Source organism: Taeniopygia guttata, chromosome 2 (assembly GCF_048771995.1).
Source record: "Taeniopygia guttata chromosome 2, bTaeGut7.mat, whole genome shotgun sequence".
Classification (NCBI taxonomy): Eukaryota; Metazoa; Chordata; class Aves; order Passeriformes; family Estrildidae; genus Taeniopygia; species Taeniopygia guttata.
The window spans coordinates 1,376,541-1,394,596 of NC_133026.1; the positions used below are offsets into that span (position 1 = coordinate 1,376,541).

General features: G+C 48.0%; 1 protein-coding gene and 1 long non-coding RNA gene across 2 annotated transcripts in view; both read right to left on the reverse strand.

Annotated features, from left to right (window-relative positions):
* Nucleotides 1–586: 586 nt before the first annotated feature.
* Nucleotides 587–6,684, reverse strand: LOC140682562 (uncharacterized). Its single transcript, XR_012054396.1, has 2 exons — nucleotides 4,610–6,684; nucleotides 587–4,449 (listed from the first exon to the last, which is right to left on the reverse strand). It is a non-coding gene; the product is annotated as an uncharacterized lncRNA (long non-coding RNA).
* Nucleotides 6,685–6,861: 177 nt separating this feature from the next.
* The window catches only part of PTH1R (parathyroid hormone 1 receptor), a 90,337-nt gene continuing 79,142 nt past the window's right edge, over nucleotides 6,862–18,056 (reverse strand). Inside the window, exons 9-13 of the mRNA XM_041714286.2 lie at nucleotides 16,734–16,800; nucleotides 13,217–13,311; nucleotides 10,929–11,070; nucleotides 10,442–10,483; nucleotides 6,862–9,361 (exon numbers count right to left, since the gene is read on the reverse strand). Of these exons, the coding sequence (XP_041570220.1) occupies nucleotides 8,999–9,361; nucleotides 10,442–10,483; nucleotides 10,929–11,070; nucleotides 13,217–13,311; nucleotides 16,734–16,800 (709 nt within the window). The 3' untranslated portion in view covers nucleotides 6,862–8,998. The remainder of the gene's footprint in view (nucleotides 9,362–10,441; nucleotides 10,484–10,928; nucleotides 11,071–13,216; nucleotides 13,312–16,733; nucleotides 16,801–18,056) is intronic.

Here is an 18,056-nt window from a genome sequence, read left to right on the forward strand (position 1 = left end):
CTGGAATTCACTCCTCCTGCAGCCTTTCCCTTCTGGATTAATCATCCCAAAACAAAATGGCTCCAGAATCCACAACTTCACGAGGCCTGGTTTGGTGATGAATTTTATTTCAGTGAGACTGGGGCCCTTCTCTATCCAGGTTGGACAGGTCTGGGAGCGGCCTGGGATAGTGGGAAGTGTCCCTGTCCATGGCAGGGGGTGGCACTGGGTTATCCCTTCCAACCCAAACCGTTCTGGGATTCTCTGTGTGAAGGAGCCAAACCAGGCATAAGGGTAAGGATATCAGCAGTGGGATAACATCTCCAGAACTCCTGGAAACACGGATGGGAACTGACCCGGGTTGTTCCCAGTGCGCCTGAAAATCACAAGCCTAAGGAGGTTTTGAAGCTGCCCAGTGTGAGATTTTCCTGAAGGAATCCCAGAGAAACTCACTCCCATCTTTCTGTGTCCTTAATGAACTGCAGGATCCCATGGAGTTCCTTCCTCAAGAACCCAGAGGAATAATTAACCCACATCCATCCAAGTGCTCCCGACAGGATTTTTGAGGGTCTGAGTCCAAGAGACAGGAGAAGACACAGGAGAAAGATTCCATGAGAATCAATAAAGGCTTCTTTTTTATTGGAATTCCCTTTTACATACACCTGTGGTTTGCCTTTTCCCGCTCGTTACTTTGGTCCATGCAGAAAGCAGAAGTGGAGGAATGTAAACCAAATTCCTGCCTGGAGACACACACACGGCAATGCCCCTGGAATCACACCTTTATCCTGTAGTTTTCTGGGTTTGTCCCTCCTCTGGAGGAGAACAAGGTCTTGAAACCCACTTCAGTGTTGCAGAGGGACAAACACACCCCTGCTCCTCTCCCTCCTGCCCCGAGTGGAAGAAGGAGCCAATATCCTGGAAAAACTCCTTTTCCCAAAGCCCAGACCCCGTGACTTGTGGTGACCGTCAGGGCTGGATCACCATGAAGCTGCTGGGATGAAGCAAAGGGGTTCAGCAGCAGGTTTGTCTCCTCATGGATCCCGATGGGAAGAGCCCGACAAAGGATTGGGAATGTGGGACGGGTTTGGTGCTCAGCTGTGCCTGTCCTTCCTCTTCTCCCAACACTCCTGCCCCACCAGCTCCACCTCATCCAACCCGGCCTTCCAAAGATCCCACCTTTAACAACAGAAGGCTTCTTGTCCAAGGCCACGTTGGACAGGGCTTGGAGAACCTGGGATAGTTCCATGGGACAGGAACTGGGTGGTTTCTAAGCTCCTTTCCGACCTAAACCCATCCTGGGGTTCACAGGTTCCTCCTTTCCTGCAGCTCTCAAGGAAGAAGGATTTGTTTAGACAGAGGATGAGGTAAAAGATTGGCCTGGCAAGAAGAGCTCAGGTCTATATTTAGGCTGGCTCATGTCTCATAAAGCTCTGCTTTAAATCAGTTCTGCTTCTCATGGTTTTGTCTCCTCTTCAGGCACCTGAGCCTGCCTGCTTGGACCACCCTTCAGTCAAACTGGGCTTAAGGTGCCTTTCCAGTGGATTATGGATCCCTATTTCAGAGGATGCAACCCTGGGCATTTTGGAAACCAGGCACACGCTGTTCCCTCCATCCCAAACATTTTAATTCCACCCAAGTATCTCCCACATCCTAAATCTCTACATAGGGAAGCTGATACCAAGAGAAAATGAAGAATTTTAGGAGACAAAGTCCCTTTTCTGTGTCTGGATGTCAGGGATCCTGCTGGATTCTGGATCTAAAGTATAAACACACCCTGAAATCCCAGTGCCAATTAAGGGAATTTATTTGAATAATTCCCCTTTTCCTCTTCAGAATTTATGGGTGAAGGCCACTCCATGAAAATCAATAGACACCTCAGTTTTGATTTTCCTGGGATCAGGATTTCATCCAAAATTGTGCCAGCACCTCTGGTTTTGCAAACCCCATCATTAACCCCCAGTCTGAGGAAATAATTAAATTCAATTGAATTCTTTAGTTAATGTGCCAGGAAAACCATTACTCCAGTCAAACGGAGAAGTTACTCTGTGGGACACAGGAAAAATGGGTTGGAATCCTGTGTTCTCAAGTACAGTTTGCTCTAATTTACATATTTTTTTCCAGTGAAAAAATAGAAGAAGTGGCAGTGAGGATGAAGAGGAATTTGTACTGACTTCGTCACACCCCACCTTCCCCCTTGTGCTGTCTTAATATTCCTCCAATTAGGAGAAATCCTAATTAAGCACTAAATTACCCCTGTCAGATCTGTCTGCATGGAAAGAAGTCAGATTTATTGGCGCTACTTCTGATTAAGTGGGTGAGTTTTCCAGAACTTTTCCATTCATTCCTGGCCCCTGCCAATCCCTCAGCTGATTTCCAACCCTGGAAATCCTGGAAACGCCTCTCTGGGGGCAGATTTTGGGATGTGCCATGAGTGCAAAGGCAGCTCAAGGGACAAGTGTTCCCAAAGGAGAGCTATCGGAAAATCAGGGAATTGCTGAGATTGGAAAAACCCCGTTGGATCATCGACTCCAACCAGAATCACCGACCCACAGCTGGGTGCAGAAACCACAGGAGCAGATGAGAAGGTGAAGCTCAAATTAAACAAGAATATTTAACGTTGTGTCAGCTCTAATCCCAAACCCCTGGATGTGCTGGAAAGATTCCTGTGAACTCTGGAACACAGAGTCTGGATCCTTGAGGAAAACAGGAGTTCACTTGGAGGGTGAAATGCTGGGCTGGAAACCCTTCCCTGCTCCGTGGGAAAGATTTCAGAGGAACCCGAGTTCATGTTTCTTTTAATGCTCCCTCGGGATCGTCTTTCCTCCACTTGACTCCCAAACCCTGGCAAAATGTTGATATTATTGGGAACTTTGTGTGCTCTGGGGCTACTGGAAGCTTGGAAAACAGTGGGAAAAGTTGGAGGATCTGAGCTCACATGCAAGGATGGGGAGGAGAATGGAGGAGGAAAGGGAAAGGGAAAGGGAAAGGGAAAGGGAAAGGGAAAGGGAAAGGGAAAGGGAAAGGGAAAGGGAAAGGGAAAGGGAAAGGGAAAGGGAAAGGGAAAGGGAAAGGGAAAGGGAAAGGGAAAGGGAAAGGGAAAGGGAAAGGGAAAGGGAAAGGGAAAGGGAAAGGGAAAGGGAAAGGGAAAGGGAAAGGGAAAGGGAAAGGAAAGGAAAGGAAAGGAAAGGAAAGGAAAGGAAAGGAAAGGAAAGGAAAGGAAAGGAAAGGAAAGGAAAGGAAAGGAAAGGAAAGGAAAGGAAAGGAAAGGAAAGGAAAGGAAAGGAAAGGAAAGGAAAGGAAAGGAAAGGAAAGAAACAGATAAATGGGATAGTTTTATGTCCAGCTGATCATTGGGTGTCCTTGGATTTAATCCCAACACCGAGCCTGGTCTGTAATTCTCAGCAGAGCATTTCTGGAGCTGCAGTTGGAAGCTGGATTTAAAATCCATTCTGCACATTGCACATGAGTTCTGAGCTGTGCTTTATCTCCAGAGCTGTTCTGCCTTTTCACTTGCTCTGAGTTACCCCAGTTCCCCTCAGCCGAGCAGCTCCTGCCTCATGCCAAGGAATATCAAATCCATATCGGAGCTGCTTCCAGCTGACCTGCCCAAGAGCCCAGCTCAGAACATCTCTGCCCACTCCCTGGAGAGGTTTTATCCAGGACAGAGAATTGGGAGAAGTCAGAATTCCAGACACTGTCCAGAGCCCAGCAGAGCACTCAGCAGGGCCCCAGAAAATAAACAAAAATAGGTTAAGATTTCTATTTTGTTGTTTGAAATCCTCCAGGAGTGGGGCACAAACACAAGGAGTGTTTTCCCTGCTCTCTGTGCCCTTTTCCCATAAATCCACCAAGAGTTAGGACTATTTGGGAGTCATCTCCCACCTTGGGATACCTGAACTCTGCCCCAGGTGTGATAAGTACAGAGAGACCCAGATGATCCAAGGAAATCCCATTCCCATCCCAAAGCTCTGGATTGCTTTGGGAACTGCCAGTTGAGATTGGCTTTGAACCACAAACACTTTCCTCCAGCCAAATTTGCACCCACTTAAAAGGGGAAATTAAATCCTGAATTAAGTTATTTAAATAAGTTTTTGAGGTTGTTTTGGAGGGACAGTTGGGAAAAAAGAATTGAAGTGTGGGAAAAGAGTCCCAGAAGAAACTCCTGGCTCCAAACGATCCCAAACCTCTTACAGAGCAAAGAGCAGCCAGTGAGGATTCCTGTCAGCGCTGAGGGAAGGAAAACCAGGATTAGGAGATTTACCAAGGGCCATTAAAAACCTTGACAGCAAATTAGTTTGGAGTTAATCACTCACTGAAGCACATCCGAAGGATTTGTGTCTCAGCAAAGTTTGGTTGGTGCCTCTGAGCTTTAAATGGCTAAGGAGGACCTGGGAGCGCCACGGAGGACCTGGGAAACACTGAGGAGGATCTGGAAATACCAATGCGGATCTGGGAAACACTGAGGAGGACCTGGGAATACCAAGGAGGACCTGGGAACATCAAAGCGGACTTGGAAACATCAAGGAGGACTTGGGAACATCAAAGAGGACTTGGGAACACCAAGGAGGACCTGGAAACATCAAAGAGGACTTGGAAACATCAAAGAGGACTTGGGAACACAGAGGAGGACCTGGGAACACCAAGGAGGACTTGGGAACACCGAGAAGGATTTGGGAACACTGAGGAGGACCTGGGAACACCAAGATGGACCTGGAAACACCGAGAAGGATTTGGAAACACTGAGGAGGACCTGGGAACACCAAGGAGGACTTGGGAACACCAAGGAGGACCTGGAAACATCAAGGAGGACTTGGAAACATCAAGGAGGACTTGGGAACACAGAGGAGGACCTGGGAACATCAAGGAGGACTTGGAAACATCAAGGAGGACTTGGGAACACCGAGGAGGATCTGGGAACACTGAGGAGGACCTGGGAACATCAAGGAGGACTTGGGAACACCGAGGAGGATTTGGAAACACCGAGGAGGACCTGGGAACACCGAGGAGGACCTGGAAACACCGAGAAGGATTTCGAAACACCGAGGAGGACCTGGGAACACCAAGGAGGACTTGGGAACACCAAGGAGGACCTGGAATCATCAAGGAGGACTTGGGAACACCAAGGGGAACCTGGAAACACTGAGGAGGACCTGAGAACACCGAGGAGGACTTGGGAACAACGAGGAGGACATGTGAGAAAAAGAACCCAACCTATGAATGAGGTTTCTTAACTTTTTGAAACATCAGAATCTTAAATTAAAAGCCCTTTCAGTCACCAAGTTTGTCAAGACAACCAAGAGGAATAAAAACTTTAGAGATCTTCCCTCTCTGTAGATTTTCCTGGTTTAAAAAGTGAGAAATTCTTCCCAGCGCTGTGGATATTCCCTGACCTCCAGCTGATTGCCCATAAACAGACAAACAAAGCCAATCCCTGGCTAAAAAATTTGTTTTTTGGAGATCTTTGTGAACTTCTTTGGCTCCAGAACAAGACAAGGAGCAGAGCTGAGGAATGATGAGGGGTAGGATAAGACATGATCTCATCCGAACCCGGACCAAGGGGAATGGAGAAGGCCGGAAAACAATTGTCTGCCCTTATCCAGGAGAAGCAGGAATGGCGAAACTGCTGCCAAAACTCATCCTGAAGAAATAAAAGGAAGATTAAACAGCTGTCAAATCCCAGAAAAGAACGGGATCACGGAGCAAGGAATCCCAAGGAGAACTCTGCTGCTGTGGATGGGAATAGAACAGGAACAATAGAGGAACCTGCCAGGGGTGAGATTCCCTGTCCGAGGTCAACATGTGGCTCTGGAGAAGAGGATGATGATCCAAAAGATTCCAGGGAGATTCCGTGTGAGCCAGTCAGCCGGGATACTGCAATGCACAGCTTGGCTTGGGGAAGTGAGAGGTTCCATGGAAATACTCCATGGAGTGTTGCCAGGTGTTTTCTAGGATGAGAGGAAAACAGGCACAGGTCTGGAACAAAGGAGGAGGGAAAACTAGGGAAAAACAGGGAACAGCTCTTTTGGATCTTTTCCTCTTCCTTGAAGTGAACTTGGGAAAGTTTCTTCCCCTACTTTCCAAGGTGGACAGGCCTTGGGGCAACCTGGGATAGAGGAAGGTGTCCCTGCCCATGGAATGAGATGGGCTTTGAGGTCCTTTCCAACCCAACTCATTCTGGGATGATTCCATGACAACAATTCCGTGACAACAATTCCGTGACAACAATTCCATGGCAACGATTCCATGACAACAATTCCATGCTATGTTTGCTACACCCCAGCTCCAATCTGCTCTCTCCACTCCACGATCCCACGTTGGATCTGAACCAGGATGGGCACAGCCCCTGTCATTCCTGCAGGATTTGTGGAGGGTAGCGGGTGAATCCTGAACAAATGAATCCTCCCCTCCACGGTTTCTGTTTCCCGTGGCCTTTGGGGCTGTGTTTCCACAGGAAAATCCCACAGGGGAGGGAATGTTATCCCAGGGGGACTCAGACCTTTGGATGGGGACAAACTCCCTGGAAAATGTCCTCAGCCCCTGGTGATGGAGGAAGGGAAGAGGAGCCTGCTCTGGATCCAAAGGCTCTGGCTAAGCTCCAACAGGATCATTCCATTTATCCTTCCAGGGCAAATCCCACCCTGAAACTGGGGCTTCTTCTCTCTTTCCAGACATCCCAGCTTTGATTCTTCCTCACTAAAATCCAGGAGGGATCTCCAGATAATCCTGATCCATACACTCAGTCAAGAGTTTGGGACCAGCCCAGGAATGATGGGTGCACACTGTGACAAGCAGATCCTGCTGGGCCTTGGTGGCAGTTTTCCCCCTGTTTTGGGGTCAGCATTATCCCAATTTTTATATGGATGTTGCCCATGCACAAAAACATCCAGGAAAGAAAAATCTATTTATGATTTGCAATTCAAAGTATTAAAAAAAATATTTCTTCCCCCTGCACAACCCTAGTGCCTGTAATTTTTATTTTAATCCTAAATAATCCAGTGTTGATTTCATTTCAGTGAGAGCTGAGTTTTAGGAGGGAGGATATGTTTGTTTATGAATAAATTTATGGCTTTTGCTGATTCCTTGAATTTCTGAGGGATTGTCAAATGGAGTAATAAACACAAGCAAAGAGTGAGTCACTGGTTGGGGTTTTTTGGTATTTTTGCTTTGTTCCAGCAGTGAAATTATAACTTAGAAATGTCTTTGAGCCAGAAAATCAGGAGGGGTAAAAGAAGAGAGCAGCAAAATGGATTAAGTTTTGAAAAGTTGATATTTTGATAGCTCTTATTTGGTGAGAAATGGTTACGATGAGGTTTGACTTCTTTTGATGAGGCTAAACAAGAAAAGAACATCACAAATAAATATTGGCTGCCAAAGATTTCTGTTCAGGACAAGAGGGACTGGCCTCAGGCTGTGCCAGGGAGGTTCAGGTTAGACACCAGGAAGAATTTCTCCATGGAAAAGGTGGTCAGGCTTTGGAAGGAACTGCCAGGGAGGTTTGGAGTGCCAATCCCTGGAGGTGTCCAAGGAATTCCTGGATGTGGCACTCGGAGCTATGGTGGGCATCGGGCACAGCTCAGACTGGATGACCTCAGAGGGCTTTTCCAACCTCAGGGATTCTGGGATTCTTTGACCTGCAATAGATGGAGAGGAGCTCCAGCTCCTGTCAGAACCTCACAGTCATCACATCCCCCACCAGGTCTGAATCCAAACCTCGGACTCGTCAAAGGGAGGAGATCTTTCCTTGGATTCTGCCGGGCTTTGGTCAGGCCCTAATCTGAGATATTGATAAAGATGTGGGACACAAAGTCAGGATCCCACCTGCTCTTCCTGACTTCCTTCAGAGTCTGGGGAAATTAATCCTTAATTAGCCCTCAGAAGAGCAGCTGGTTGCTGCTGGTGGAGTCTTTCTCCTCATTAGGATTCGGATTAATTGTCCAGAGAAACTGTCCAGAGAAACGGCCAGGCTGGACAGGGCTTGGAGCAACCTGGGACAGTGGGAGGTGTCCCTGCCATGGCAGGGGGTGGAATGAGGTGACCTTTAAGGTCTCTTCCAACCCAAACCATCCCAGAATTCCATGACCCTGTGGACCAGGACATTCAGAGGGCAGAGCAAGGAACAATCCCGAGATTTAAGAAAGGATGGAAGCCGCTTTCCAGGAGCACCCACAAAAAGGGAAGGCTGAGTTCTCCACCCTGGGAGCTGATTTTAGCCACAATCGCCGCTCTGGGATGTGCAAATTCTGTCCCCTTGGTGATTCCCTCTCCACCTGCCCCTCTGGAAGAGCAGGAATGCCGCACATTCCGATAACCACATCCAACCCTAAAATTGTCCTGGCTCCTGCCTTGCTCCCAGGACTCGGAGAAAGGAGAGGACAATCCCTTCCTGCAACCATGAGCTGTTAACCCTCCCCGTCCCAGAGGAACATTTTGCCAAGGAGCGAGAATTCCCAAGGGAAGAAGACCATGGACCACATGACCGACGGATCGCGGGGCCTTCCCCAACTCTGTGTGTGTCACCAGGCAGATCCACAGGCAGAGAACAAACCAGACCCAACCCACGGACACCCAGGGTGGCTTGTCCCCTCCCAGGGTGGCTTGTCCCCTCCCAGGACGATGGCACTGCACCCTCCCTGCACGCCTCCTGCCTTCCCGGGGGACGCTCCCATCCTCCTTGGCCACCCCAACTCTCCGAGGGATCCAAGGACCACGCAGGGCTTTGCAGCCCTCCCTGGTGAGCTCCCAGCATCTCTGGTGTCCAGCAGGTCTGGAGAGCTCTGCTATCACCAGGAGAACCTGGATCACGGAATTCACGGATGGCATCACCCACTGGCCACGTCAGTGGCTCACTTATTTCCCCCCCCCCCCCAAATAACTTAATCTGTCATTCCACGGAACAGAGGAGCTGCATGGAAACCCTTGGAATCCGCTGCATGGCCTGATGGTCTTTTCCCACTTAATGCTCTCCAGGAACCTTTTTTTCATCCTTTGGCTGAATTATTTTTTTCCCCTCCTCCTGTCTTTACATCACTGTCTCTCTCTCCTCTTCCACAAGGACCGTGGGTCTGTCTCCATCGTAAAGCCCGGAGCCGTTCAGGTACTCCTCATCTTTGTTATACTGCTCCGGGCCGGAGGAAGGCATGGAATTCTCTGAAATGGAGCCATTTTTCACATAACCTGGCAAATTCCGGTGGCCGTTGAGGGTCCCTGGAATAAGTCTCGTGTTGAGGTGCAGGGCAAGCGCCCCTCTGGTGGCTACATTTGTGATGCTGGTGTGGGAAACCATTGGTCCATAACTGTAGGTTGTGCTCCCACTCCGGGCTTTCCTTTTAAAGTCAAGTGCTAAAGTCCACCTGCTCCATGACTTCTTTATTTCTGCTTGGACCTGAGGAAAAAAAAAACAAACAAAAGGAGGTAAAAAACCCCATGAGTAGGAGAAGGAAAATGCTGGAAAAATGTGGTATCCGTGGATGGAATGGGTGGGAAGCTCTGTGGGGACTTGGAATTTCATGGCCTCACGGGTCCCTTCCAAATCAGGAGATTCTGTGATTGCATGGAATTGGAAATAACAATAAATTGACATTAAACCTGCCCTTTCTGAATGAAATATTAGACGCTGGGAAGTTTGAATGGCTGAAAAGATCTGGCTGGAAAGGTGAGATAGCTCTGCCCGAGGGTTAAGGAATGGAGAGCAGCACATCCAGGAGGGAATTGCCTCAATGTCCCATAAAAATCAAGTGTCAGTGGGAAAACTACCTTGAGAGGCACCTGAATCCTGAGAAATTTCCCTAGGATGGGAATTTTAGACTGGGTCTAACATAGGTTGCTAAATCAGGATGAGATCAATCCCCCTTAGATTTTATCCTTGTTTTATCTGCAGAACACAAACAATGATTTTGTAGTTTAATTTCCCCTTAAAATTAATAAATTTACATCATAAATTCCCTTTAAAATCTATAAATTTCATTTGATGCCAGTCTCTGGATGTTCTGCCATGGGGTGCAGCCACTGATCATCCACTTTCTTAATTAGCAGCAATAGAGGGAATTAATGGAAATGAGAAAATTAAAGTATATTATTCTGGAAATAGATAAAAAAAAAGTCAAAAGAGTCTGGAAAAATCCAGATTTTTTTTGTTAATCAGTGACTCTATCAATCTGTTTTTCTTCCTAATTTGAAATGAAGCAGCTCTAAGCAGCACTTGAGCTAGGAAATTAAAAATTCCACTTTTTGTCCTCAATTAGCTGCCTCCAGTAGCTCATTTATCGGTGCCACGTTGACCTGGTGGTTTTCCACCAGAAAAGAATGAGGATTTGAAGTTTTTTATAGGGACTGAGAGACCTTGGACTGCAAAATAAAGTTGTTTTATTAAAAATAAAGAAAAAAATGAAGATGTGCTGATGTGCATCCACCTGGGAGTGGAATTAACCCAGGAAGGGAGGGAATGAAGATATTCACAACTCACCTCTCCATTGCAAAAACAGTATATGATGGCAACAAAAAATCCCTGGAAGGAGGAAAAAACAACAAATTAATGGGAATTTAGGGAAATTTGTGTCTCTTTCCTGCCCAGCACCCCCAGGCTTCTCTGAGATTGGGGATATTCAGAACCTGCTGTGGAAATGTTCAATGGGGCAGGAGAGGGGAACAGAGAAAATTCCCTGTGGATGGAGCTCCTGGTGGACAAGGAGCCAGCAGAGGCCAAGAGGGGACAAAAGGCCAACGGGATCCTGGGGTGCATTGGGAAGAACATTTTTTTGCTGGATAGATTTCCCATTTTCTTGTTGCATTTTGCAAGTAGAAAATAGATTTGAGGCTAAAATATTTTTAAATCCCCTCATGAATTAATTCTAGTGGACTGTAAACCCAGCCCTGCTCCCAAAGGCAGCTGCGCACCCACATTCCCCTCCTCTCCCTGTTGAAATTCCCAGGTTTTCCCGGAGTTCCAGTACCTGGAAAGAGTTGAACAGCATTTCATAGTGCATTTGAACTTGCCAAAGAATCCCTGACACGTCTGTGTATGGCATAGCCATGAAAACAATATAGTGAACGCCAAACAGAGGCATAAGGACGAGGGTAGATTTCAGCAGCTTCCTGCAGGAAAAAAAAGGAGGAAAAAAGGGGGAAAAGAGGGGAAAAAGAGGGGAAAGAAAAGAGGGGGGAAAGAAAAGAGGGGGGAAGAAAAGAGGGGGGAAGAGGGGGGAAGAAAAGAGGGGGGAAGAAAAGAGGGGGAAAGAAAAGAGGGGGGAAAAAAAGAGGGGGGAAAGAAAAGAGGGGGAAAAAAGTGGGGGAAAAAAGAGGGGGAAAAGAGGGGGAAAAAAGAGGGGGAAAAAAGAGGGGAAAAAAGAGGGAAAAAAGAGGGGGAAAAAAGAGGGGGAAAAAAGAGGAGGAAAAAGAGGGGGAAAAAGAGGGTGGGAAAAAAGAAGGGGAAAAAAGAGGGGAAAAAATGAGGGGGGGCAAAAAAGAGGGAAAAAAATTAAAAAGAGGGTGAAAAAAAAAAAAAGGGAAAAAAAGAAGAGGGGGAAAAGAGGGGGAAAAGGGAATTAGTGCATGGATAAACCTCCCCTGCATCCCCAGCCCAGCCAGGTTTGTCACTGGGCACAAGTTGCTTGTGGTTTTCTCCCTGTCCCCTTGGATATGGGATGTTTACACAGGTGTTGTGGAATTCCACCTGGAATTCCAAGCAATTGGTTCATGCTCCAGCATGTGCCAGTCCAACCCTCAACTTGTCCCTGTGTGACGCTGGAGGTGACATCACTGAGGTGGCTTTTCCAGCCTCTGACCAACCCCAGGTTTGGGTCAGGATCATGAGGGGAAGGTGGAAAGAAGGAAAGGAGTTTGTGCTGCAATTCCAGCCCTCAGGCTCCAACTAAAATCCACCAAATCCCTTATCCCTAAAGGATGGCTCTCCATCTTCCTGTGGTCCTACACGACCTGCAGTGGCTGCCACTGCTTGAGCAGGAGGGTGGAGAACTGACTTCCAGAGGTCTTTTCCAACCTCAACCACTCCCTTGAGACAAGACAGGAAAATCCACCCTGGGTCAGTGGCTCCTGTGCAATGAGCAGATCTGGAGGACAGGGAGGTGAGTTGGGAGTGGAATTACTCCAGATATCCAGGGGAAGAGGACAGAGCAGAGGTGAACGCTCCTAGGAGGTGCTTTGAGCATCCCTTGGAAAAGCTCCTTTTGTCAGGAAGAACAGATCAGTGCTGGGGACTCCACGGAGGCACCAAAACACGGAGTATTTGGCTGGGCTGGCCCTGGAGGGAGTCAGCTTTGCCTGGAAGTGACATTAATTGAGGGATTAAATCTCGTGCCAAGGGTTCCAGCAAGTCCCCGGGTGCAGCAGGGATCGGGAAGGGCAGGAATCGCTCCCAGAAAGCCCCGGCACCGCCTCTGTCCAGTGCCTGCAAACCACCCAGGGAATTTAACACTTTAAAAGGAGCAGGCCGCATCCAAACCATAATTAATGGCAAAGCTTCAGCCAGGGAGAAGTAAATAAATGGATAAATCAGAGCCCTGACAGGGCAGTGAGGAGAACTGGGAGGTGTTTTCCTGCCAAATCTCCCTCCTGTCTCAAATGTGTGTTTGGAGAGGGGGGTGGGAGCAATGAGCTCATGGCTTACATCCCAAACCATTCTGCTCTACCCCCTTCCCAAGTGTCTTGTTGGGCAGTCCAGGAGATCCCGAAAAGCCATGGGAGCTCTCAAGCAGCCGTGGTGTCCCAGCAATCTGATTTTTCCATCCAATTTTTGACCATGCTACAAATAACTTGAATTATCAAGGGAGACGAGCTGGCAGAACAAAGGAAAACCAAACAAAAAACGAAATGAAATTGGAATCTTTTTTTCAGTTCAGCCAAGGCACCGAAACACCCGCTCAAGGGCAGGTTTAACCAATAGGCCAAGCTTAACAAAGCACAGGAGGAAAATAAAAATAAGCAAATAAACTGATACAAGTTTTACAGCCTTCAACAGCCCAATGTTTTATTTTTGCACTTTGGGTTCAAAAACTGGCTGAAGAGCTGGAATTCCTCCCTAACTTCCAGTAGGGTGGATTTGAAAGGTTTAGGAGAGTTTTAAATTGTTCTGGTTCATTCTGCATTACCACACTTGGAAGACGACAAACTTTTCAAGTTATTTTAGGTGGCACCAGTGTCACCCTGGGCTTTGTCCACAGCCAGGGGGGTGAACAGGGACTTTGCCCTATGCCAGAAGAGGGACAGGACAGGTGACACTCACCTGTACTGTTGTCTCGAGTCGCACCTCCCTGCATTCGTCTCTCGGAGCTTGGTTGCGAGGACTCTGATAATATTGATAAAGAGAATAAAATTTACCTGCAGGGAAAAGAAAACAAACAACAAAGAAATGAGAACCGTTAAATAAAAAAATTGATGAAAATGGTGGAGTTGTTCAGTTGGTGTTTCCCCCAGAGGAGGCATTGGCTGAGACTGGGATGGAAGCTCCTCCTGTGGAAGGGATGAGCGTTCCAGGGATGATCCTGGGGTTTTTAACCTTCATGGAGAATACGGAATGGCTCACAAGGTGCGGATATCTCACATGGAAACTTCTGAGCCAGCCAGCCCAGCAGGCACCTGGAGAAGGCCAAAATGGGGTTTTATTTGTCTTTACAGCCCAGCTGGGATGAAGATCCACTTGGGATACCAGGAGCACTGGTAGGATGTCTTCCCAGATTTCCATGTGCAAAAAGAAAGAGGAACAAGCCCAAGGCACCATGGTGAAGATACAGAGTGGACCTAACTGGAGATGACAGCTGAAGAATGCAGAAGGGTAATGGAAACTGTTGGATTTCTCCCATATTCCCACTTCCTCTGGGAAGTGTTTAGGATGGAACAGACAAGGACAGTCAGGGAATATCATCTACTGCCTTTTAGGGAGACACATTTGTGAACCCAACTCGTGGCCAGCTGCTCAAGATAATTCCAGTGGTGCTTGAGCAACCTGGAACAGGCTGCCCCAGGAAGAAGCGGAATTCCCACCCAGGAAGTGGTGGAATCCCCATCCCGGGAAGTGGTGGAATCCCCATCCCAGGAAGTGTTAGAATCCCCATCCTGGGAAGTGGTGGAATCCCCATCCTGGGAAGTGGTGGAATCCCCATCCCGGGAAGTGGTGGAATCCCCGTCCCGGGAAGTGGTGGAATCCCCATCCCAGGAAGTGTTAGAATCCCCATCCTGGGAAGTGGTGGAATCCCCGTCCCGGGAAGTGGTGGAATCCCGTGTGGATGTGACACTTGTAGACCAGGGTTAGTGGTGACCATGGTGGTGCTGAGGGAATGGTTGGACTTGATCTGGGAGAACATTTCCAACCTTCATGACTCCTACAGGAACATGGTGAGGAATATTAAATGGCAACCCTCATGGAGAGGAAAGGTGGGTTGGCACTGGGGAGATTCCCGTCTTTGTAGAGCCCTTCAGAGCTTGGCTTCCCTGGATTCCACCAGCTGCTGGCCCAGCCAAACCCATCCATGGGATTATGGAGAGGATACAGGCAGGACCGTCCTGTAACTGCACTGAGCAGATCCGTGTTGTTGGATAACACCTACGGATTCCTCTGGAGCCTTCAGCATTTCAAGATGTGGAATTACCACACCATACAGCGGCTCGGAGTTTTAGGGAGGGACCATTGTGAACCTCAAGCTGGATGGTCCAGGAGAGCTCCTTGGATTCCTTTTGGTTGGAGCCAGAGCAGATCCATGTTCTAGCATTTCCATGGGACAGAATTCTCCACTGCAACCATTGAAGAGTCGTTCCCATGGTCATTTATCCTCCCTGGGAAAACCAGGAATTCCCTGAGCTGCTGAGCCAACAGGGGCTGGTTTGCCATGTCTTTGTCTCCTGTGGTTGGATTCCTCCTCCTCAGAGGATGTGCAAGCTCGTTTGGAACTCTTTTCCATAAAAAAAAAAAGCAGGGAAGGTTGTGCCACATCCTTTCTGTCACTGGGATATGAGTGAAAATTCTCTCCCATATCCATTTCCCTGTTCTCACAAGGTTTGTGGGAATTTTACACCCCTGCAACCCCATTCCCTCAGTTCCATTTGGCTAAAATTTTCTGACTGACACAGGAATTATAAGGGAGGAATGGATAGACCGACAGGCAGGGAAGGACAGAGCTTGGGGGCATTAAATTCCTTGCAAACCATCTGAAAGGGAAAAACCAAGCAGGATTTATGTCTCTAAAAGAGCTTTTCCAGCTTTAAAGTCTCCAAAGTGGGATCTTGTTTTGCATTTGTCAGCAAAATTAAAGACGCCCAGCCTTATCACATCCAGGAGGGAAACTCCTCTGATCTCCCTAAACGTGCTAAATTTGAAAAGAAATCCAGCCAAAGGAATCACATCCAAATTAGCAGAAAGTGGAGAGATTTTAAACCCCTCAGCCTCCAAAATCCCAAACAGAAAATGCAGGACTTAGTCCAGCATCGTGGGAATGGCAGAAGCAGCCAAATGAACAATACGAAACCACAGAAATTAAACAGATACAACCAACGGAATATTTTTGCATAATAAACAGCTGCATTTGCAAAGTGCCAGGGCACAGCTTCCTGGAGAAACCTTATTTTTCCAAGGATGAGCCTCAATTGGGCTCTTTATCCTCTGCTAATTGGCCTGTAAATTAAATGCGATGGGTCGCTGGAATTAATTTAATTGAACCATCTGAACTTTCTTCTCTAGCCTCTGCTGTTCCATTTCCAAAGATGTGGTCTCGGTGATGCGTTTCTTCCAAGGAATTGCTGGAGCCAGGTGGAGAAATTTCCACCAAAAGCATGAAACCCAGCCCCACCCCCAAACCCCAAAAATCTCACCTAATGGCACAGATGAGCACATCCACCTCAGAAAATTTCCTGCTCTCTGTGTGTCTGGTGTTCTTCTCACCCACACTGAGCATCTTCCAAGGCCTCCTGATTTGGGAGGCAGGAGGAAGGGACTGATTCCAAAGCTTCTGGACTGTGGAGATTCCCACTGGTTCCACTCGTGGATGAGTGGAAAGGGAGATGGGATTGAGGGGAGTGCATGAGATCTTTTACATGGATTCCATCAGGAGACTGAGCAATGGAGAACCCCAAATGAAGAGAGGGGGGGGAGAGGGTAATTAATTAATTAATTAATTAGGACATAATTTAATTCACCGTGTGCAGATAATTAACTCTTATAACGCCCTCTCCAGCTTTGGAGAGCTTCTCCTGTGTCGGGATAATATCACTTGGATCCTTCATTTCCCCTCTGGCTCTTGGGTGGGGGGTTGGAATACTTCACCCTCAGTGATTAAAGACCCAATCAAAGCTGGGATGGTTTCATTTCCCTTCCCACCTCAGGCTTCCCAAGCTTTTACCAGTTCAGGAATAATGGAATGACCCTGAAACACGCCTGGGAAAAGCTTTGGTCATGCTACAGACACCAAATTCCATCTCTTCCATCTGGAGATGCCTGGTAAGAGTGTGTCATGGCCCCTGAGAATTTCCAAGATCATCTGGGTTGGAAATATCACCTTGGGTGTTGTTTTCATTGGTGATTTTAGGGTCTTAACACTGAAAATGTGGGATTTTTCTCTCCTTGAGGTCACTCACAAACCCTTCTGCCATATTCAGCTGCCAAAATTCCAGGCAGAACCCCTCAAAGTGGAGATGTAGGGACTATGAAAAGGCAGGATTATTGATAGCAGGGTGATTAGAGCAGGAAATCCTGGATCAGCTCTTCCCAAGGACCCAAAGGTCTTCCAACCTCTCACTCATCCTATACTCACCACGATAGCTGCCAGGATGGGCACCTGAATAATCCACTTTAAATTGCCAGCACTCAAGTCCCAACACCTGAGGAGAGATGGACATCCTGTCAGGAAATGATCGGAAAAGCAATTGACTCAAGAGTTCCATTGGAAAAATCCCCCTGGAAGGATGAATTCCTCCAAAGCCTGGTGGAAGGACCTTGCTCTAACCCTGCCTGCACCCAGTGAGACTTTGGAATGTCCCTTTTCCTGGTGTAAAGCTACTAAAAAATGAGAATATTCCTATGGTTGGGATGGTTCTGCTCTCCAGAGGGTGAAGCTCTTTCCAGCTCTTTCCACACCCATCCAGACTTGTCCCTTCTGGCCAGGAATGGATCCTTTTCCACTTCTTCACTTCCTCAGCAGAAAAATATCCCAACATTAAAAGTAATCCAGGTTTTATGAACACAGGAGAGGCTGAACTGATGTGGGATCACAGAATCCTGGAATGGTTGGGTTGGAAGGGACCTCAAAGATGATTTAATTCCAAATCCCGGTCATGGGAAAGAGGTTGCTCCAAGCCCCTTCCAACCTGGCCTTGGACATTTCCAAGGATGAGGCAGCCACAGCTTCTCTGGGTGACCTGTGCCAGGGCTTCCCCACTCTCACAGGGAACAATTTTTCCCATTATCCCATCCATCCCTGCCCTCTGGCAGTGGGAAGCCATTCCCTGTGTCCCATCCCTCCAGTTCCTTGTGGATAATCCCTTCAGTTTCCCTGTAGGCCTCTTGAATCCTGGATATGTCCCTGCTCATCGCAGGGGGTTGGATTAGATGACCTTTAAAGGTATTTTCCAACCCAACCATTCCATGATTCCCCCTCGGAATAAACCTGCACAACTTCCCATGGGGACAGGTGGTGATGGGGACAATGCTGAGGTTCCACACTTGCTTCCCGGGTTTTCTTCAACCCTGCCCTTGTGGCCAAAATCCCCCAAAATCCTTTATCTCCATCCACCTCCAGTCCTCATCCCAGTGAGGACTGGGAGGGCCAGTTGGTGACGTGGATGTTGAAATGTTGGGATGTTGGGATCCAATCCTCCACCTGCCAAGAAGGGACAGGCTCTATTTGCTCCCAGGAGACTCCAGCAGCCATTGGAAAAGCCGACTCGGTGTTAATTATCCTGTTGGAATTCCCTCCAGCTCTGGAGACGGGAATGCCACAGGTTTTTCCTTATCTGATCCTGGTCAGCCCCACATGGCAGCTGCAGTTTTCCCAGGCCAGCTCCTCAGGGGAAGAGAGGCTGGAAAGCCGCCAGTGCTCCCTGGAACCCCTGAGAGGATGAGCTCTGCTCTGCTCTGC